Below are 23,438 nucleotides of genomic sequence, written 5' to 3' on the forward strand. Positions count from 1 at the left end.
AAAAATCACATCATTAAAACAATGCTACAAATGACATATTTTTTCTTGTTTTTGTGTGTCAAGGGAACTACCTTCATCTTTCCCTTTGTATCCGTTTGTGCATCTGTCCTTATTTGTATTCGTATGTAACTCTGTTTATGTAATTATCATATCTCTGTACCCCCATTGTACCGCGCTGCGGAATATGTTGGTGCTTTACAAATAGGACCAAGTGCTACATCCAATGGCACAAATACACAGTGAAATACCTATATATTCTCTTGTAAAAAGGGTCATTTAGTTTAACCCTTTGGCCAAAGCATCTTAAGCCTGCTGCAACTTACAAGGCATGACCATAGCAGGGTCTAACACCGATTAAAATTCTTAATAACCTGTACAATACTAGGAAGAATGATCATATTTGATCTGTCATAATCAGCTGCATGGTTCTAAATCTGATTGAAATTCTTATTTACCTGGACAATTCCAGGAAGAATACTCTGTATTAAATCTGTCACAATTACCTGTCACAATGCAGGAACTAGGAGGCAAGCATGGAGGAGGGGGGCTGGGGCAATCACACTGAACTCAGCTGTGATGATATAGCGCGCAGCTCAGGGTCCCTCACCAACCACACTTCTGCAGAAAGGCTCACGGATGAGAGTCCTGCATTGTGAGATGTTACTTTCCATGCCTGCTCACCTCCAATATATAGTACATTAGGACTCCTTTGCTTGTATATCGATGGATTGCTGCAAACCCTGGTATTGACGACTCCACCATTGAGATTGTATCTCCTTTATGCTGTTATTATTGGATCTCTTGTGAGTGCAAGTCCAAGGGACATTTTTTTATTAAATTTCCTTACGGTATCACGCTATGGAGCTTGCGCTTCTTTTTGTCTTTCAATAGGTATGCCGGTGTGGCAACACCATTACGGAAGCTGCAGTTTGCTCCTGGTCGGATTGACTACCCCTCGTCTATGGACTCTAGTTATCCTTTTCGGCGTTTGGTTTGAATATATTATTTATTTTATTCTACATTGCATTGTTATTGTGTGCAGGTATAGGTGGGTTTTGACCTATTTCACCTGGTAAATTTTCATCTATGGTGCATTGTTTGCACAACAGATTCATTTTACAGCCCACCATTACAGCACGCATTAAGGGTTCATTTGTAGTGCTACTATATTGTCTGTATGTATATATATATATCTTCAAAACATGATACCTATACTGTTTTGCAATAGGATATTTTTGGGAGTCCTGTTAAATAGAGAAGGAGGAAGCATATTTGGGACAATCTTCTTTGGTGTTTTCCACTTGAGTTTCTTCTTCCACTCCCTGTGCTTCCAATGAGGATCGTGGTTTTTGGAACTGCGATGAGGACCCCTGGGTGCAAACATGCAGTTTAATGAGAACATCCCTGTTTTTATCATTGCTAAAATGTGCAATCCTTCCCTACTCTTGATCCTCTGGCAGCATAGGGGTTAAGAATAGATACAGGTGTTAACCCTTAACGGTAACCCCTACCCCAGGTAAAGCATCAGAATATTATAACAACCTTCCCCATCACTATTCATGGGGACTCCTTCTATGGGATTTCATAATTAAAGAATCTGTTGGCCCCTATTCAAGGATTAAAAGAACATGTGAATGGAAACTTGTGAATGAAAGCTAAACAAATAAAATAAACCAACTTCCATTGTGAGAATATTTTCTGCAATTTCTGTTATGGCGAAAATGATTTAATTCTGAGCTATTTTACAATTAGTAGATAATACAGTGAACACCGATTAATATTCTATGCTGTTAAAATAGCTAGTAATCTTTGTATTTGATATATTGTAATAGCAGCTTCTATATGTGTAAGTGCACATATGTATATATTTATACTAACAAGTATGTGTCTGTGTACGCACACACACACATGAAGCGCACATTAATTTTGTGTATTTGCTAAAGTGACAGTGATAAATTAACACAGGTGAGTGCAATAAAAGGAAGATACAAATGATCAAAAGGGGAGTGTGGAGTCTTCATTGTAGTGGGCCAGGATCTTCCGAGCGCAAACACTCTCTCTCACAGGAAACACAGGAAAAAAATAACAATTATGCATAATAAAGGTGCATGTGAATAATTTGTGGTGTGTTGGCTTCAGTAACGGTAATGAACTCACATGTTACTGTAAAAAAAATCAGGCGTTTTCATACACAGTATAAGGGGATCAACGGATCTTCACTTCCTCAGCAAAAAGAATGTAAAATACAAGGAGAGAAAATAGTGCAAGAGAGGGATAATGTAACTCACAAACAGTAACAGGCATGTGCATCATATAGGATCTCAGGAATCCAGGAAGCAGCGAATGTGGTCTGGATCATAAAACAAAGGGGGGGATAGGGAGTGAGCAACTAAGAGCCATACTAATTTAATGAGAAATCGATAATTAACAGGTGGGTGCAAAACGTTGAACTGAAGTGAATCAGGAAAAATGGAGAGCACACAAGACCGTGCACTCGATAGGGAACTCACTTAGATGCACACCACTTACATATAAAGTATAACCTTTATTGACATTACATAAAACATATATTACCGATAATGTAGGTGTAACCAAAATTTAAAAATGAGTTTGACGAACTGTCTGTCACCTGATCTAAATAGTTAACCACTTAATAGCACGTTAAACTAATGATCTAGGAGATACAAGGCAAATACAGCAGTGGTATTAGTAAACCACCTAGGACCAAAAACTAAATTGCACCAAGAAATGCCATATAATGATAGTATCAGGTTAGCTTGACGATCTCACAGCTGACCAATAGTTACATCAGATTAGGTAGATTTATTCGGGATTCACATACTGGCACTATCTTGTTGTGCCTGTGTCTGTATGTGTGGTGCTTAAGGCTTATTACACCTGCATCTATAGCTGTGCTATATACTGTAGGTGCTGTGTTGTTCTGTGATGTCAGGATTTTCCACACTTCACTTGACCATTAAGGGAGTTCCCTGTCCCTGATATATACCTCTATTAGATTTGATCTGAGATTACATTATACCTATGGTAGTAACTATATGCACCTAACCTGATACTATCATTATATGGCATTTCTTGGTGCAATTTAGTTTTTGGTCCTAGGTGGTTTACTAATACCACTGCTGTATTTGCCTTGTATCTCCTAGATCATTAGTTTAACGTGCAATTAAGTGGTTAACTATTTAGATCAGGTGACAGTTCGTCAAACTCATTTTTAAATTTTGGTTACACCTACATTATCTCTAATATATGTTTTATGTAATGTCAATAAAGGTTATATTGTAAATGTAAGTGGTGTGCATCTAAGTGAGTTCCCTATCGAGTGCACTGTCTTGTGTGCTTTCCATTTTTCCTGGTCTGGATCATGGAAAGGAGCGGAAGCGAGCAGCAGCCTGCATCGCTGTGCCCAGTGCAGGGGGTCTGTGGAGCTGAACCCCACTCATGTCAGCTCCGGGACCCCCCTGCATTCGGAGACACTTACCTCCATAGGGGATACTGGTAGCCGTTCCGCTGACTAGCAGGGATCATGTAAAGGGCGGCGTTTCAAATCTCCCGCGGGCCAATAGGGAGCCGTGACGTCAGCGGGTGCGTCTTCCTATTGGTCCACGTGACACGGGAGCGTTACAATATTACGAGATACTGGCACACCTTTTGGAGGTCTGCATCTCGGCAAGTAGGGGGTACCCGGAGCTGAAATTAATGGGGTTCATTTCTGGAGACCCCCCTGCTTCAATCCAATGTTAAAAAACAATAATTAAAAAAAACATGAATTGCTTCTTTTAAGTGAAAAAAAAGAGTGTATTTATTTTAACGGTCATCATTTGACCAGCTCAATATGTATTTGATAGTAATAATATTTTACTATTATAAAAAAAGACAATAGGAATATGCCGGCTAAGAGTATTATAAATGGTTCCTAAAGTAAAACTACTATAAACAAAGAAGCCCAATGCACATCTAATATACAGTAAGACAAATTATTTAGTACAGGTAGTCCTCGTTATCCAACGTTTCACTTTACAACAAATGGCATATCCAACGCTTTACTATGCAACTCTTAAGGAACGTTTTTCGACGCCGGAACGCGTTATCCAACGCTCACCGCCACTGATTAACATGGGACTCACTTTACAACGGATTCACTATCCAACGCTACTTCCAGAACGGATTCCGTTGGATAATCGAGGACTACCTGTGTATTATTATTATACATGACTATTTAGTATGTTTTTGATATATTGTTTCTTCCTAAGTATGGGTCATTTAGTTCAATTTTTTTTGGCCAAAACATTTTAAGCCTGCAACCACTTCTTGGTAAACCTATCTTGGCAGGTCATACACGGGCTACTTGTATACTGTGTCTGTTGGATTTCTTCCACTGGAAAGAGAGAAGATCAAATCAAATAATAGTAGATCCAATAGCTTGTGTGCGGTGTCTCAGGGGTTAACATTTAGCAACTCCAGTCCTTAAAAACCTCCAATAGGCCAGGTTTTAAGGATATCCCTGCTTTAGCACAGGTGGCTCAATCCATGTCTCAGTTATCTTGACTGAACCACCTGTACTGAAACAGGGATATCCTTAAAACCGGAACTACAGGAGGTTCTTGAGGGCTGGAGTTGGGAACCACTGGCCTTGAGTCAAACTTAAAGCACTTTCACCTGGATTCATGGATCAACGATAAGGTATCGGTTCTCGATAAGGGTTATCGTTCTCGATCTGGTGTTAACTGCCATTGACTTAAAAGCAGTTACCACCCATCTAGTTCCACGACTTCAAATGGCGCACAATACCATGACGTCACGGCGTCAAGTGGCCGTGACAACGGGACACCTTACAGCGCCGAGGTGTCACGTGATGTCCCGTTGTCATGGCAACGCGATGCTGCGTGATGCCGTGACGTCACATAGCACCCCGTTGTCATGGCACCTGGGCATCACATGATGCCGTGACGTCACGTAGCTTCCCGTTGTCATGGCAACACAGCGTCGTTTTACGTCACACAGCCACGTTGACGGGATTCGCAGGGGGAGATGCCGCCCCCCCCGGAGATTACTCAGCTCAACCCATAGCACCGAGGTAAGTGGCTGAAACCCGTAGTCTCCAGGTCAAACCCAGAGTGTTGGCAACCCTGGATGGGATGGATGGTCTTAAGCTTAGGAGGAAGGGCCACAGACCTCCCAAACAATTTACTATGAACCATGCACAACCATAGCAAGATCCAGACCCTAAAGTAAAACAACATCAGACGTGTTTGGACAATAAACATTTTATTACCATATGAATACAGTTACTGCTGTGCACTGACGTACCATTTTAATATTGTGATGAAGTAGAGACTTTTGTCACTGTACAATTTGGAACAGGTCTCTGGTTTTCTTGTGATTCTGCAATAAAATTCTGTTGGCAAAAAAGGGTCTTATCACTGCAGACTACCAGTAAAAGTACTCGGGAGTCACCCTATTAAAGCAAATGGTTCACATTTCTCGAACTACTACTAAAAGAAAAATAATACATTTAAATAAGCAAATATATCTTACAAAAAAAAAAGGCTGACAAATCCTGATGTGCGATGTCAGAGGAAATCTTTAAAAAATAAAATAACAATCCAGAAATGTTAAATGTTTGAATATTTTCTTTCATGTTAAGACTTTTTTTTTTTTTTTAAGTAAATGCAAATCCAAGGCAGAAAGCTTCAAAGTGTGCGGAGTCTGCTAATAAAAAGGTAATAGGAACAAAGACAGTGCAGGTTTCTTCCTTTGTCTTCAGTAACCGAACAACACTCAGAACTCATCCGTTCTACGTGGGATCCACCGTACATTCCTGGACTGCGGAGTCTGTGCCGCCATTATGTGGTACTGATTCGGCTCAGCTCCTGTCTGATGGCTGCAAGCAAACAAACACACTGTTATTACTATCGTTTATTTGTACAGAGCCAACGCATTCCGCAGCAGTGAACAGAGTTATGTATATTACATAAACAGTTGCACACAGGTGAGGAAGGACCTGCACAAACAGATACAGAAGGTAATGAGAGCCCTGCTCGTGGGAGCTTACTCTCCAGAGGGAATCAGGGACAATGTTGGAACAAGAAGGTGATTGTATTGTAGGATAAGGCAGGCGTGTCTGGGGGCGAGGGGGGGGGGTTATAGTTACAGAGGCCCCACGCTCTTCCCCCAAAGCATTTAAATGCCGGGGGAGAGCGCGCGAGGTCTCTGTAAGTTCCTTTACCTTAACTCCGGCGGCTTCTGGCAACGTGTCGCCATGGCATGCGGGGGTCACGTGACGTCAGAAAGCCGGAGTCAAGGTAAGGAGTGGGGGTGCGAGCCGGCAGGGGGGGGGGGCACAGGGGAAAAAGGTTGTGCACCCCTGGGATAAGTTGTGGCTCAGGATGGAATATGGCCCAGTCTGACAGCTGATGACTGAGCCACTGATTGAGCCACCTGTGCTGAAGCAGGGATATCCTAAAAACCTGGCCAGTTGTTGGCAGTTTCAGGACTGGAGTTAGCTACCCCTGAGAAATATATACATACACATTTACAGAATTTGAACTTGGGAGTTCTTTGGAGCTAAAAAGTGCTATTTTTAGGTCTGAGAAACCCCATCAGTTCCCGAGCTACTTACTTTTTTATATACTTCCTGGATTTTTAAAGATGGCGTCTACAGTCATCCCAACAAGAAGCCGCAACGTCATCCTTTGCAACTTCATATTGGCCTGCGAAATTTGGCGGCCTTTTTCACGACCAGAAGTTTTTGCACCGGACACTAAAATTGTCTCGGGAAATGAGGGGTCTCCAGAGCAAAAAAAGCGTGGTTCAACTTTAGAGGGTTCCTTCGCCTCCTCCCACGTGTGTAAATGATTATTTTATTTTTTTAAAGTAGGGTTACGGTTTTAAATTGTCCCTGACAACCATAACTAGAACTCATGAACCAGTATGTTCTAATTTGTACAATAGAAGCAACATCCACAATTAATTTCCATGGATTAAATTCCAATTATGAGCAGAGCCGGTGCAAGGGTATTAGGCACCATAGGCGAATCTTCAGCCATGCCCAACCCCCCAAAAAAGTTTCAATCTCTTGTATGTTGGCTGCACTTGCCCCGGTCCAACACGATACTCTCTAGCTTCTCCCACGTATGCTCCTCAGCAGCTCTCACTCACCCCACCCCTCTTTCTCTCACCCCCTCTCGCTCTCTCACCCACACCTCGCTCTCACCCCCACCTCGCTCTCACCCCCACCTCGCTCTCTCACCCACCTCTATCACACCCCCTCTCTGTCTCTCAACTCCCTCGCGCTCTCTCAACTCCCTCGAGCTCTCTCAACTCCCTCGCGCTCTCTCAACTCCCTCGCGCTCTCTCAACTCCCTCGCACTCTCTCACCCCCTCATGCTCTCAGCCACCACCCTCTCTATCACCCCTCCTTGCTCACCCCCTCTCGTTCTCTCACCCCCCCTCTCATCCCCCTCTCTCTCATCCCCCTCGCGTGCTCTCACCCCTTCTCTCTCACCCCCCTCTCTCTCTCATCCCCCTCTCTTATCCCCCTCTCTCACATCCCCATCTTTCTCTCATCCTCTCACCCCACTCTCCTCTCTCACCCCTCTCTCCTCTCTCTCACCCCTCTCTCTCTCTCACCCCTCTCTCTCTCACCCCTCTCTCTCTCTCACCCCTCTCTCTCATCCTCCTCTCACCCCCCGCTCTCTCTCATCCCCTCTCTCTATCATACCCCTCACTCTCTCTCATCCCCGTCTTTCTTTCATCCTCCTCTCTCACCCCCTCTCTCTCTGATCTCCCTCATCCCAGTCTCTCTCCTCCTCTCGCCCTCTCTCATTCTCAACTCTCTCACCCCCTCTATCACCCCCTCTCTCATCTCTCTTTCTCTCATCCCTGTCTTTCTCTCATCCTCCTCTCTCACCCCCTCACTCTCTCTCACCCCCCTAACTTTTGCTCACCCCCTTTCGCTCTCTCACCTCACTCACGTCCCTCGCGCTCTCTCACTCCCTCTCTCACTCCCTCTCTCTCACTCCCTCTCTTTCACCCCCTCTCTCTCACCCCCTCTCTCTCTCAACCCCCTCTCACCCCCCCTCTCTCTCTCTTACCCCCCAACTCTCTCTCACTCCATCTCCCTGCCTTCACCCCCCCCCCCCCGCCCAAAATGTGCCGCCCTGTTGCCTAGTGGTTGCACCGACCCTGGTTATGAGTAAGATATTTAAGATATATTTGTTAACGTGTTAATAACTTACCGTCAATAATCTCTTCCTTGACTTTATGCAACTCTCTGACAACTTCCTCTAGTATTTCCTAGTTGAGCAAAAAGGAAGAAACAGACATAGCAATTTGTATAAGCATTAAACGCTCTAGAGAAAACATAGGAAATCAGATTGCTCTATTCAACACTGGGTCATTTTTTGCCTTTTCAATTAACTCACAAATAGTAAAATAAACATTTATAGTAGCAATCCAAGCAATATCCGATGTGTATCCTCCCACCCCCCACTAAAACAGTTCAATAATATTAGATAATACTTACTACCTTTTTTATATTTTAAAATTCAACTCTTAATGACATTTTTAATGAGTTTTAATGTAACGAGCATCCTTTAATTTCTATAGCAGGCTTTAGCACATCTCCCCAGCAGTGCAAGATCATTGTAACACTTTCCTGTTTGTGAGAATGTGTTGCTAATATTCCCAGCAGTTTCAGCTGCAAACTGTAACAATACACAATGTTACCTTAGTAATATAAGAGTAAATTGTAGCTGCTGAGTTACACTGACTGAAGGATTGATTGAAACTGAATGACAGCCATTTAATGAACCCTGGGAAATAGGATTTTTCTGATCGATCACGGGAGTACAAATCGATCAACAGCTTAGGTAATTAGTTTTCTATTTATTAATTAGCATCTTTATTTAAGATGCTTGGATTGCCTCTTTAAAAAGAAAAGGATTGAGATGTATCAAGTTACCCTGGTTTGCTTTGGAAATTTCTTGAAGATTCCTAAAGTTTTGCAAAGCCATAAAGACGCACTTCATATTTTTATTTACATACAGAAATACTTCACCCATTGCATTTTTATTGTACATCAAAGTCCCACATGATCAACAACATCTGGACTTACCTGTTTCATTCGGTCAAAATCTAAGACATCCGTAGAGACATCGTTGCTGCTGTTCACAGGTTTCATCCTGCTTGGGATGTGGCAAAGTTTAAGTAAGGAGACAGACGTACTGTACAGAAAATGATATGAGCAATCACACAATACGTTTCTGTTCCTTCCATGGTCCAACAACTGGGCCTTTCTATTTGGAGATGAGAACTCCGAATGAGTTGTTTATACGAGTTGTGCCTGTGTATTATTTTTCATGGTCTCTGGCCCTTATTCTAAGAAACTGAGACAGCAGTGATCGCACGCTATGGCAGCCTTGCGTGCGCTATCTGAGTTTAGAGAAGAAGAGCCCTATGGGTGAAGACGTTTGGTGGAGAAGTGGATATCTCAACTACCTCCAGCTTCCTGATGCTGCCAAGAACATCAACTCAACTGTTTCTTTATTACGGGGTGTGCAGAACAACTAATACATTCTGTGAAACAGGATTTGAGCAGCCACAAGAATTCTGCAGTCAGATACTATAACTTTATATTACGCTACATATACCAGTTCAAGGTATCCTGTATTTTTGTATTTTCAGACCTTGTCTCATTTCTTGCTGGCATAGACCTATTGACCAACTTTAAATATCTAAAAATACATTATTTTCCTATTTCTCCCTTATTCTACTAATAGTAATGCTAGATGAAACGATGTGCATTGGTCAATATCGTTTTAGACCGTGCTGAAGTGTTTTATTCTCCTGTAGAGTAGTAATAAAGGAGGGAGAGGGAGTAGGGGGTATGATACCTTTCATTGATAGGCTGATACCTCGCAGGAGCCTTTATCGGGTTACCCTGACCCTGAGAGGTTGGAAAGCTTGTAACAAACATATCAACTACTTGTTGGTCCAATAAAAGGTGTCATATCCCCTACTCCCTTTCCCTCCTTTGTTACAACATGGATGAAAGGACCAACACGGCTACCCACCCTTCTTTGCCATTCCCCTGTAGAGGCAAATATACAGTTTAAAAAATTGGATTCCTGGAAACAATTCTTGCAAAACCCAGGAAAGTAATGTGTTTCAGGCAGTGAAGGGGTTATAGATATTGATGAAGGGCCTGAAAACTAATCATAGGTACTAGGCACTCAGTAGAATAGTAGATCAGATACTGAAACTCTTGCATTTGGCAATGCTGAGGTTTGTGTCCCGATGCCTGCTGTCTCCGCCCCTCTCCATCTCAATACTTAAGAATTTGCAATGTAGGGAGAAGAAGCGGCTCAGTGAGTAGACACTGGCTTTGTTAACAATGGCACTGAGTTTGAATCAGGGGAACCGGGTTCGGTTCCCAGTGTCAGCTCCTTGTGACCTTGGGTAAGTCACTTTATCTCCCTGTGCGTCTGGAGACAAAATCATAGATTGTAAGCTCACCTGGGCAGGAACTGTGTCTGTACAAATTCTTGTGTGCTGCATACCCTGCACTATACTGTTATTATTAAGCGCTTCAAGTCCCATTGGGAGAATAGCGCTATATGAAATAAAGTTATTATTAATATAATTTAGCAGTAAACAAGCTTCATTGCAAAGCTGAACTAATGCAAAGAAATCCAGTGCATCCAAGGGATACTTGTTACCTATATTTGTCCATTATTATTATTATTATTATTATTGTCATAATAATCTACATCTCGTGCTGTTTTGAGATCTCCATGTAGAAAGTTGGACAAAAAGTTCACAACGGAGTCATGGCCCCCAACCGTTACAAGGTTACCATTCAAGCATAAAGTGTATTCTCAATTATTACGTGGTATGCTCAGAACTTCATAACTTGCATATACAGCTCAACCCCGTTATAACGCGATCCTTTACAACGCGAATCCGCTTATAACGCGATGTAAGCGGGGCTCCCAATTTTCGTATTTATGAATACTTTACAACACAATTATTGGTATCTTAAATACTTTATTGTACAATGCATACAGTTGTACATTATTTCTAACGCGATCCGCTTATAACGCAATGTGATACTTTGGACCCCAAGCACAGCGTTATAAGGGGGTTGAGCTGTACTTCCTCTGAAGAGGATTGTTGTGAGTGTGTTGTAATTCTCCCCTCTGATCTTTAGGTTTATTGTTAACCTGTGAATCACGATTAATTAACAAAAAATTATCCGAGCTCAATGTGAGAGGTTGTGTGATAATACACAGATATTGGCAGGAAAACAACTACTTGTATATTCGTTTTCTTTCGTACAATCCAAAGGTAACTTGCTGTTAAATATCATTGTACAGAGAGAGGAACAAGAAGACAAGTAGGAATTTCACCTTTACCAAAGTAACACCTCCAACTAAGTCTAACAGACAAAACTCAATGTTATATGATCAACACTTCCTCAAACTATCGGTGAAGGTGACGCGTAGTCCTCCCTTGTCCATGTGAGTAGTGTCCTACTGTATTTTGCACAAGTTCTGTTTGGCAAAAGTACCCCTGACTATGCAATGAATCTCTTGAGTACTTTCATAGGACCCAATTTTATGACACACGTACCACAAATTGTATAACATTGCTATGCAGAATGAATATCTTACAGTAACACAATACTGCATATTTTCATGCTGCTCATGGAGAAGTTTTGTACAACTCAACAATATGACTGACTTACACAATGATGAAAAGAAATGAAGAACATGCTGTAAACACATAGCAACAACACCACAACAAATTGCGGACCACTGAACAAGGAATGACAGGAATTTTCACGGGACAAGCTGAAACAGTAATAGAGCTGCAGTTTGGTTTGGTACCTAGAGGGTGGTTGAGATTGTATGGGACTCTTAGCTTCAGGACTCTTCACCACTGGTGGAGTTCTATGGCAATGGAATGAGATAGCACATGAATTTAGCGCTCTACAGGTTTATTTCATGCATGAGCAGTTTAAACATAGATGTCGCTTACCTTGAAAGTAATGAGGCTACAGGCTTTTCAACAGAATTACTCCTCTCCCATGGCTTTTTACCCAGGTCTGTAAGATAGCATATCCAAGAATTTAATTGTATTGTATGTCTTTATTTATATAGTGCCAAAAGTGTACTCAGCGCTTCACAGATAATACAGTACAGGGAATTATAATAATACAATAAGTGCAGCAAAATCAGACAATAGGAAAGGAAATCCCTGCCCCGAAGAGCTTACAATCTAAGAGGTTAGATGGGGAACTTACAGAGACAGTAGGTGAGGGAATAAGTGCTGTAGATGGCAGTGCTTGGTCACAATGGGTGGTAGGAGTGACAGTGTGGGACAGTAACCATGAGTGCAGACTGTTGGGATGCTTGATTTGTGGGGCACGTTTTAAGGTTAGTCAAATAACTTAATGCATTGTATTACACCATAAACATGTTGCAGATTATAAGGGAGATTTAATAAGCGGCGGTCTGGACTGTTTTGGAAGATGCGGTATTGCAAGGCACTTACTAGAAGACACCCCACTGCTTAATTTGCTATGCTGCCATATTGAAATCAGACCTCATCTTGTGGTGATACATTTAAATACCCGGAAGGCGTCTTCTAGCCACATCGCCTCTCTAAATTACCTTCTAGAAGGAGTCTTCTAAACCTCTAGATGAACAAAATTGACTTAAAGCTGCATTACCACATGAGATTCATGTAAAACAATGAAAATGTAGGCCTAATAATGTATGATTTTCTGTAATATTGAATGTGTTAATATGTATTCAAATGAATATTATAACATAATTGCTGTGCTTTTATTATATTACACATGTATTTTACAAATGTACAAGTAGAAATGTATAACTGCACTTTCAACATATTTTAGTTGTTATAACAGTAAGTGATAGGAGTGACAGATTGTGTCAAGTCAGATGTTTCACGAGCTTGATACATACTGTTCCTACGTGAATGTATGTTACTTTGATTGTAATGTGGTGGGGGTGGAAGGCATTGCACTGGACACAGTGCTACTGCGGTTAGTTTCAAATATGCTTTCAGCTATCATCATGTTAGGAAATAAAAAGTAAAAGGTGAAACCCAAGCTCCACATCACATAGAGTGCATTAGTCAAACATACAGTACGAGACGAAGAACAAACCAAGTGTATACAGGCATACCCTGCATTAACGTATGCAATGGGACCGGAGCATGTATGTAAAGCGAAAATGTACTTAAAGTGAAGCACTACCTTTTCCCCACTTATAGATGCATGTACTGTACAGCAATCATTATATACGTGCATAACTGATGTAAATAATGCATGTATAACAGGCTCTATAGTCTCCCCGCTTGTGCACAGCTTCGGTACAGGTAGGGAGCTGGTATTGCTGTTCAGGACATGATGACAGGCGCATGCGTGAGCTGCCGTTTGCCTATTGGGCGATATGTACTTACTCGCGAGTGTACTTAAAGTGAGTGTACTTAAAGCGGGGTATGCCTGTAATGTATAATGTATACAGTACAGAGTTTTAATATTAGTTGGTGGGATAGAAATATGTTGTAGCTTCAGTTTTACCTGAAGAATTCTGTGGTGTAGGACCTCGAGTACTCGGAGAAGACGAAAGACTGGCTTCCTCCTACAAAAAGCAGTATATTAAGTATTTCAGAGGTGACCAATGGGATGTAATGAACGTTATTCTTCTTTTTTACATTCCGAAATGTAGATCTCAATGTAAAAGAGTTTGAATGAATAAATAAAAGCTGCCTACCTGCATACAAATGTACAGGTTTTTACAAAACTGTTCTATATTTAGGATTTCAGATTCTAGAGTAAATTAGCAGATCAGAAAAAATACCTCTTATTTTATGTAAGCCCAAGCGCATTTCGCACCCTTTGCCAGGATGGTTTTGTGCAGTATTGGTGGGATTCACTCGGCTCCAATAATTGGTATCGGAGCTCGATCAGCATTAATTGCCATTGATTTGAATAGCAGTTGATGTCGATCAGGCTTGGATACCTGTTGTCCGACCTTTGTGAAACCTCCCCATACATTATGACGATTTTATGACCACATTACTAATTCAAATACCTGGGGCGCAAGGTTTGGTTAACCAGTAGGTCACTAATGACCATGCTAGGGTTATAGGTCGCCTAACTTCTCCTGCACTTCAGCGAGATATTCTGCCAACTTCAGTAGGCTCTCAAAGATAACTTTCCATTAAAATGTACTGCATATTTTCTATTAAAAAAAACCCCCCAGATGTACAAAGTGTGATGAATCTCTTCGTAAGTTCAATAAAAACAAGGACTTACATTTTGGCATTCCTCTTCCTTTTTGTCACCTGGTTTGTCTGTCTGCGAGGCTGCTTTTCTTCTGTTTTGTAACAAAAACATGATCATATTATAATTTAATAAAGTATACAAGCAAAGTAATGCATCTATCTATCTGACTCGGAAAGAGCAGTGTGTGTATGTGTATTTCTTGCAGAATATTCTGCATTCTTGCCCCCCCCCCCCAAAAAAAAATGGCTCGGCTGAAAGGTGAAGGTCTATGGCAGGGGTGGCCAATGCCAGTCCTCAAGGGCCACGCACAGGTCAGGGTTTAAGGATATCCCTGCTTCACTCATCAAGACTGAGCCACTGATTGAGCCACCTATGCTGAAGCAGGGATATCCTTAAACCCTGACCTGTGCATGGCCCGTGACGACTGGAGTTGCCCACCCCCTGGTCTACTGTGTACATGTGCTCCTGTGAGTAGGACTTTTTTTTGTTAAATTCCCCCAGATAACTTCACTTAATTTTTATACACCAGCAACAATCCCCTTCCCCTCCCCGATTCCGAAGATGAGAACAGCGCGGCTGCCTTTAAAAGAGAAGCAAACCTTCTTGCCAGCAGTTTATTCATCTCCTCCATTAGCCCTCCTCCACCTCCACCGCTACTTGTTCGATTGGCATCGGTCTTGGTGGCCCCACAGGGACTAGAGCCTCCCGAGCTATCTTCTGGCTTTAAAAATAGAAGGTTTCCATGTGAAAGCTGCTCTCAGCCATTTAGCCCCTGATTTTAGTGATTTCTTAATCCCACTCTCCAATAGGGAACAAGACTGCGAAAACTAGAAATTCAAAGATCCCTGGTGGGGGGAGAGGGGAGGGGAGGGAGGTCGAGGGGGAGAAGGGGGGGTGGGAGGTCGAGGGGGAGAAGGGGGGGGGTGGGAGGTCGAGGGGGAGAAGGGGGCAGAGGTAGGAGAGGGAGGGGGAGGGGTAGGAGTGGGGGAAGAAGAGAGAGGGGTTCAGGACCTCTGAGCTGAAAGTAGCACGTTTCAACTCCGGGGGAACGCCCCACTCCGAATACTGTAAAGAAATTATTTTCAATTGTGGGCAGGATTGCTGCCTCAGGAAGCCTTTTTATACAAGCAGATTGCAGTATTAGCCGACACAAAAAGAAACAACTTTGAGGATCACATGTATTGCTTGAAGATGGTGTGAAAGCACACTCTGAAACATCAGCTAACTAGCAAAGGCGAATGTTCTCCAATGTTTTCCTTTCCTACTTTAATCTCCTGGTTTAAGGAAGACCCAGGCTTTTTTTGCGGTAAAATCTCAGATTGACAGCTCCTCAGAGAAGGGACTCATTCCCCGCCCCCTTCTTGTGTGTGGCTGATTCAAATCAATGGCTGCTTCTCCCTCTGGTGTGTTGTCCATGTCCCGGTTGCAATACCATTGGCTACACCTGCACAGACATGTATCTATGTCTTACCCGTTGTACTTTCCTCAATTTGGCACCGGCCAGAGCTGCAGCCAGCCCTGCTGCTGGGTTCTCTTCGTAGACGATTGCTTGGCTTCCTGCTGCCGGCAGAGGTGGGGCAGGAGGAGGTGTAGCTGCTGCTGGCGGTGGCGGCCCTGGTGGTGGTGGAGGTGGTGGACCACTAGCTGGAACCGGTGCTGCTCCTGCAGCAGCAACCATAGCCACAGAAGACGGGTGGCCTGCTGGAACCATAGGACCTTGGAGAACAAGGAGAAGCCTTGTATTAAAATATGGCAAGATATCATCCACCAGAAAATCCAAAAAAGACTGTTCATCAATGAAATCCCAATATTGACACGGCAGTGGACCAGCATGAGCTCCATCCATTATGTTCAAGTGTGTATGTGAGAAAATAGTACTAATAGTACTTACTATTATGCATCTTCAATGTGTAGCAATTTAAGGTGTTTTTAATCATTGCGGCTGAGAACGAATGTGCTGAAGCTATCTAAATTTGTATATATAAACACACAATGTATGTGTTGAGCTATACATAGGATATCAGACATAAATAGACTTGCACACTTCTGATTAAGTGATGGGCTCAGACTTCAGGGCTGAATGCCAGAACTCTACCTGTGACGGGGAAAGTGTGATATCATTAAACGTTCATCGGTGCCACTACTCTCAGTGGTCTGTGATGTCTCAAAAAGACAGGTCGAAGGCACTTGTCTGTTAGCAAATTAAAATAATATTGACAAGAAGCTATTTGTAGAATTTTGATCTTGTAAAGTATAAAGCATATATATATACCCCTGTTTGGTTCATTAATGTAGTTACAATTTAAATTTATCTGGGGGTTTTAATCAAAGTCTCTCGTCTGCCAAACTTGGGCAAGAAACATCACAATATGTACGTTATCAAAGATCTTGTTTGGTTTAATTGCACCAGTTTAACAGCAGAGAAATTGATAACCAGCCCACATTGTCTTTTCCAAATACCTGGAACTACTCATGTTGAGAAGTGTTAGATGTTGCTTTTCTCACCCGGTTTGAACCATTCACTTGAATGGCAGGAAAACGTCAGTCTGAATTATTTTTATTTTTTTTAAATGACGCACTCATTCAAAAACATGTACTTACTCAACTGGGAAATGGTTGATGATGTCATGTAAGGTGCGGTCCTCTTGGACAAATTCACCTCAGATACAGCAGCGTAAGGGGGAGGTAATGAAACAAAGTGTGACATGGATTGGTAAGATTGCTGGGGAGCATGAGGGGAAGACTGGAAGGAGGTCTGAGCAGAAGCAGGGGGCAGGGATCCAGCAGAGCTGGGTATAACTGGCAACTGAGCAATGGGTACAGTTTCTAAATATGATAGGTAAGAACGATCAACACTTTTAACCTGGGTTCTAGAGGAGTTTATGGGAATTGGTGTAGTTAGAGTTTCTTCTGCTTGGTCATCTGGGGCTATCTGAGGTACACTCAGTGAGGGCTTTTGGACCGTTTTATCGGTACATCCTCTGATCCTGCCATTCTGGACAGGAATCACAGGAAGGACCACTGGAATAAGCGACTGTGGCGACTCACTCTTCTGCGTTGGAGAGGACATTGAAACAAGAGGAGAAGAGGAGTGAGGAGAGTATGACACAGGGGGATGTCTTACAGACTGATGAGCGGTTAATGGAGAATGGGAAGCAGGAGCAGGCGGTGGGGATAAAGAGATTTGCTTGATGCTCCGGGATACAGTCCCATTGCTTGGCCATATTGGAGAAAAGGCAGAACCCTGGGATGCTGAAGGCTCTGATCCAGAATGTCTGTGCTGCAACTCTGGGGATTCGCTGGTTCTGTTACAGGACTTGTGAGTGGCTTTACTACTAGGTTCAGGGACAGTAGATGCTGAAGAGATAACTTTTGCATAAGAAGGCGGTGGGACAGCGCCGGCTGAAGGAGAAGCACTGTAGTTACTGTAGTCAGGAGGAGGAGACTGGCAGTGGGAAGGGGAGGAAGACACTTTTATCTGAAGGGTAGAAACTAAAAGAACAGAAGAGAAAATGAAAAGAATACAATGGGCATATATCAAGGAAAGCAAATAAGGCAGAGTGATTAGGAAAGCAGGAACCGAAAGACAGATGGAAACAGAAAATATAAAATGGAGCATGCACAGAATTCCATGATGTACAGGTGAAATAAAGGACTTTTTGCCTGCTTTGTTTCAAAACCATTATATTTAGGGGGCGGGGGGGATTGATTCATTGGTTTCGTATTGATGGCTTATCCAACCAAGCACTGCTCCTGTTCATAGTAAACAATGTGTTTGTTGGCACGGAAATCAGCAAACCTTTGTCAAATGCAGTAAGAATGAGAGTTTGTGGCATTCACATTACAATGAATGACAAATTCTACTTGTGTAAAGCAACACAAATCTCATGCAGCACTTGTGGCATTTCTAGATTATTTTCTTTTTGTGTTTTATTGGGTGACAATTAATACGTCCATATGCTGTAGGTAAGAGACAGCTGTTACCTTATTTTGGTATATATCGAGTAGTTCATGTAGTTATATTTATCATATAAAATAATTAAAGCTGCAGTCCATTTACAAAGAAACGTCAAAATATGTAATGATGCTTTAGGGCAGTATACAGTATATAGCGAACATAGGCAACATACATCTGAGGCATTACTAGGGTTTTATCCAAATCCGTCCCACAGAATCTGAGAAAATCTCCCAAAATCATAACATTGATCCTAACATTAGAGCAAAGTTTTTTTTTTGTTTAAAGAAAAAATGCATAAAACATGAATATTTGAATTCTCGTGATTATGGAGCTTGATCCTAAAAATAAATTATGTTTTTTTTAGTCAATAGTGGGCTAGATTTACTAAACAGAGTCTTAGATGCGCTGAGGCTTAGCATTGTTAAGTAAATCTGTGCCTATATAAAGAACGTTACCCAGTGTGCAAGCGAAGCAAAAAATCCTCTGCATTGGTTTCTTCCAAAAACATTATTTCAGGGAATTATCTAAAAGGGGATTTGGGAAGGAATCCATCAACCTTTAACCCATTCACCGGGCCTGACATTTGAGGCTGATTAAAAGCTAAAGTGATACTTAGTTGATAGGTGAAATCCTAACAATTCAGATGTATCAGTTAATAAAGGAAATCACTGTGAGCTTTAGGTCTCGGCATAACGTGGTACCCAGACTACGCCTGTGAGCTTAATAAGGACGCGGAAGTCCACTTTTCCAGTAGCCCTGCACGTTACATGGCAATACAGCAGAACACCATGCCCCCACATATCTTACACTGCAAGCCTCGTCCAGTCTCTTAAACATGATCCAGGGTTTCAAAAGTAGATATTAACATTCTGTATAGGAGCACACTAAGGCCAGATCTACTAAACGATGCTCAGCCATAACACATCTTTAGTCTTATCTTTGGGCTTAAGGTCCATAGTTAAAGTGCTGCCATTCCATAAGACACCTTACTGCCCGTTTGCCTAAATATTCTTCACACCATTTAATCCCTTTGAGCCACAAGTTGTCTTATGATATAGTGCAGGTGTGGCCAACTCTAGTCCCAAAGGGCCACCAACAAGTCAAGTTTTCTGAATATCCCTGCTTCAGCACAGGTGGCTCAAAGACTGAGCCACCTGTGCTGAAGCAGAGATATCATGAAAACCTGACCAGTTGGTGGCTCTTGAGGACTGGAATTGGCCACCCATGATATACAGTAGTACCTCTTAAATTCTATAAACTACATTCAAATAAAGTACTGATCACTAGCTTTTTTCTGGTATCCAAGTGACATTTCTTAGCAAAAGTGACCTTCCTTAATACTAATATCTTTGTCACATGCTGACCTAAGCCGTTTATAAGGTACAGATACATGATGTTAGCAAATTAAACATTCAGCACATAGGCTTGCATCCTCTGTATTGCTGTCTAGGGAAACGACACTGAATGAACTCCTGAATCTACCATATATGGACTACTGATGAAATGGTTAAAATGACTTCTTTTAATAAAACTATTTATTAGACAGCCCCTGTTCAATGATAGAGGAACCTGTACACTCTTTGAACGGCAATGCGTTGTATTTCAGCAATAAACTAGTAAAAGAATAAGCACCAATACAAGATCACTAATAACACTGTATCTCCCGCCCTGGCTGTAAATGGAATTGTTTTGTACCGTGGGATATGCGGATTATAAAACTATTTCTAAATGAGCCAGCAAGGAGGAACTAGGCAGAAGATGGTTACATTGAAGCTGTGGCCCCTTTTGTCATGTTTGTTAAAACACATTGAAATCAATACCAAAGCAGTGGCACATACAGGACACAGATAACAAGCACGGTTTTCTAGAAGAAACAAGCACACTTGCCTGTGGTAGAAGTCCTTCTTTCCAGGGTCTCTTGACGCTGCTGCTGCTGCTGCTGCTGCTGCTGCTGCTGCTGTTGTTGCTGCTCCATCATTTGCCTAGAATGTTCATACAACATTGTTACACAAATAAAAAATGCATAATTTTTTTCACAGTATGCTGTATATAAAAAGTCTCAATAATTCTAGAACCCACGCTTCCTATTGTTGTTACCGATAATGTGTTATAGTGCACTGTTGGCTTTTTTTTTATGACAATTTTAACTGTTATTGTACAAAGAAGTTGTCTCCAAAGTTCGTTATTTATTACTAGTCTTACTACAATGGAAAAATGTGGACATCCTGACATAACTCACCTCTTATTTCCATCTCAGGACTGATATTCTAGCACACAGTCCTTCTGTCAACTGGGTTTTCCCAAACAGCTACTGAGATGCCTCCCAGTTAAGAATATATACAAGACTTAAAATTGCCATCCCAATGGGTTACTGAGCATAGGGGGGAAAAGTGACGTGATTCTTCATTACCATTTGATCAATTATTGTAATGTCAGTGGAATGCGCTAGTGGAACGCATTGGGGATTCAGAATGTCAGGCTGCACTGTATAATAACACTGAGCACCTCTGCACATGTTCGCCCAGCAAATGTGCTCTTCTTTTAAAGAATATACAATATACTGTAAGGTAAGAATCAGAATGGTTAATTTTGTGTTAACATCCCAGTACCCTCTAACCCGCAGGAGATTGGAACGAGAGCCCCTTTCTCACCACAGTGGGGAATGAGTTTACATCATTAGGAGTTTTGGGGAGAACGATGTTTTAATGAACTCCATTCTCAAGTAAAAGAAGCTTCAGTGATGCGAGCCATACTCGGCACAGCTATATATTGCGTAATATTAATTTGACGAAGAAGGGACGTCGGATGTTAATTAAACATACAGTATATACTCCGTTTGTAGCTTTACCATGTTTCGTTCTTACCACTAGATGTCCTTCTTTTCCTTACATGAATAAATTAGCAATGTGTTTTTTTTTACCGAGACAAAGAGACACTGTGCTAAAAATACATACTTCCAATATGGGCTTCAGGATAACATTATATTGGTTAGGATCTAAACGGAAGCGGGTGTAAGAAAATGGCCCATTTATCTTTTGTGCACCACGATGGAAGGATTCCTCGAAGGGATATTTAGTAGATCAGGATGGAATTTTATTTCGTTGTGACACATCATTGGTAAATGTAGCACTGTTGTTTTATTTTGCTCGCCTTCTGGGGGTGGACATATGTCATTTCAGCCTTAAATGCTATGTTATGTATTATAATGTAAACTGTCTGTGAGTAGGGTTACTGGCTCTGCACTTCTTTAACCCAGGCTGTGCTGCAAAGCTGTGTAATGCGGCAGGCATAAGCATATAGGGGTCCACGTCAAAATGGATTTGAAGCTCATTTGCTTGTCATTTCCCAGAATTCCTTGCTGCTGTGGAAGAACTGTATGCTGGGAGATAAGGGGGAAAAGCAGGTTACAGACCTGTCTGATACATGTGAATGGGCTCACAAGTGTTATTTTCATTTGCTGTATTATAATATTAATGTTCCCATTTTTAAACAAAATAGTCTTCTTTGTATGTTACTTTGTCTAATATTTCTTGTATCCAAAAGAACCAGATATGCATGTCCTGAAGGGACTGAGACAAAAGATGTAACTAGTGTAGACTTGACACTCATTTCTGACCGGTCAGGAAAACCCAGCGATTATATTCAGGTACATTGTACAAATAATAATGTCACGGTTGCAACAATAGGTGACTGCTTTCACGTTATTGCAACGCCTATTTAGCCAAGTGGGGCTGTCGCTTTAAATCTCACGAAACGTGGGTGAACCCTGGCAGAGGCTCCTGGCTACTGACCCTCATTGCCCTTCCTGGGCTAGTCTCCCATTTGACACCTGCTGCAGATCATCAGAATAAAACAGAGAAGAGGCAGGGGGAGAAGAGGTCACATGGGGGGCATCTAAATGCACCCGTCCAACTTCTATGATGCAAAGAACAATCTTGTTAGCAGACACGTAAGGCTGGGGCGACAGTTATAATTCTGTTTTAGAACAGACACTTCCATGCTGTTTACCATAGGCTGCTCTACATACAGGACCAGACAGCGGACGTTTTGATACATGCATTATATTAATGATTGCTTGATTCTTTCATATTATTATTAAATAATTCAATTTACCACCAAAATAATTACAGTCTTTTTTTTTTTTAGAGTGAGTTTAAAGTTAAAGCTGCAGTTCAGTCTTTTTTTTTTTTATTATTTATTTTTTTACTTCAATAGTTTTATGTGTGCAATCTCTAATTACCTAAAGAACTGTATAGCTGCAGGTCAATTCGTTCTCCATGTATTGCTAGGTGAAATTTGGTGACATAATTAGTGAAGGGATCTGTTTTTCTTCTGCTTCTGTCTCTCAGTGGAAGCTCATAAATATTCATGAGCACTCCTGCACTGACATGTGCAAGAGGGAGGGCAGGGCTGACAAAGGGGTGTGCCAGGGCTTGTGACAGGACATGAAGGGGCAGTGCCTTAGCAAATGGCTGTTAAAATAGAATACAAGAAAATTGGTCTTTCAAAGTTGTTTTTTTAAAAACAGAAAATGCTAAAAGTATTTTTTCTTACTACAGAACTGATTTATTAAAAAAAACACACATGCAGGATATTGACTGAACTGCAGCTTTAAATGTTCCCCCTACACCCTCTATGTGCATGGGTCACATTAATGCATTACGTGAGCTGATAATGGCAGCCATGCTACTGGGCCTTATGACATTCAGGGAAGGGCATGACATTTTTGCTGGTTTGAAGGTGAGATTGTAGTCACTGCACACTAATGGGTGAAGGGGAGCTAGAGGAGTTACTCTTATGTTCATGTCATGGGGGAGAGGGTGAGAGTGGGGCAAGTGTCATAACCATGTGATCATTGCATGATTTTCGGATGTTGACTCATAAAATGGTGTTCCCTTCTTTTCCTGTCTCCATGTCCATTGTGTGAATCTCAATGCCAATTGAAACATTCACATGCCCAATCCTGGAAACCTACTGATTCCTGCTCACTGTTGATTTGTTGGCATCCAGTACTTGTGTTCTTTGAGGGGGCCTGATGGCATAAATCTACTATTACAGGATGAAATCCAGTGAGACACCAATATGGGGTACTCTGCCCCCAAATAGTAGCCATCATAATAAGCTGTTCATTGGCACTGCTAC

General features: G+C 41.8%; 1 protein-coding gene across 11 annotated transcripts in view; it reads right to left on the reverse strand.

The window, feature by feature from the left end:
• Positions 1-5,269: 5,269 nt before the first annotated feature.
• EVL (Enah/Vasp-like) overlaps positions 5,270-23,438 on the reverse strand; it is a 122,249-nt gene continuing 104,080 nt past the window's right edge. For 5 of the 11 annotated variants that reach the window (XM_075615088.1, XM_075615084.1, XM_075615083.1 and 2 more), the window contains 11 exons: positions 20,184-20,278; positions 16,940-17,830; positions 15,810-16,054; positions 14,938-15,059; positions 14,369-14,429; positions 13,631-13,691; positions 12,061-12,127; positions 11,910-11,972; positions 9,137-9,206; positions 8,259-8,316; positions 5,270-5,902 (listed from right to left, as the gene is read on the reverse strand). In XM_075615088.1, the coding sequence (XP_075471203.1) occupies positions 5,865-5,902; positions 8,259-8,316; positions 9,137-9,206; positions 11,910-11,972; positions 12,061-12,127; positions 13,631-13,691; positions 14,369-14,429; positions 14,938-15,059; positions 15,810-16,054; positions 16,940-17,830; positions 20,184-20,278 (1,771 nt within the window). In that variant the 3' untranslated portion in view covers positions 5,270-5,864. The remainder of the gene's footprint in view (positions 5,903-8,258; positions 8,317-9,136; positions 9,207-11,909; positions 11,973-12,060; positions 12,128-13,630; positions 13,692-14,368; positions 14,430-14,937; positions 15,060-15,809; positions 16,055-16,939; positions 17,831-20,183; positions 20,279-23,438) is intronic. The other 6 variants (XM_075615085.1, XM_075615090.1, XM_075615089.1 and 3 more) reach the window with 6 other exon arrangements.

This window comes from Ascaphus truei, chromosome 9, assembly GCF_040206685.1.
Source record: "Ascaphus truei isolate aAscTru1 chromosome 9, aAscTru1.hap1, whole genome shotgun sequence".
NCBI classification, from domain to species: Eukaryota; Metazoa; Chordata; class Amphibia; order Anura; family Ascaphidae; genus Ascaphus; species Ascaphus truei.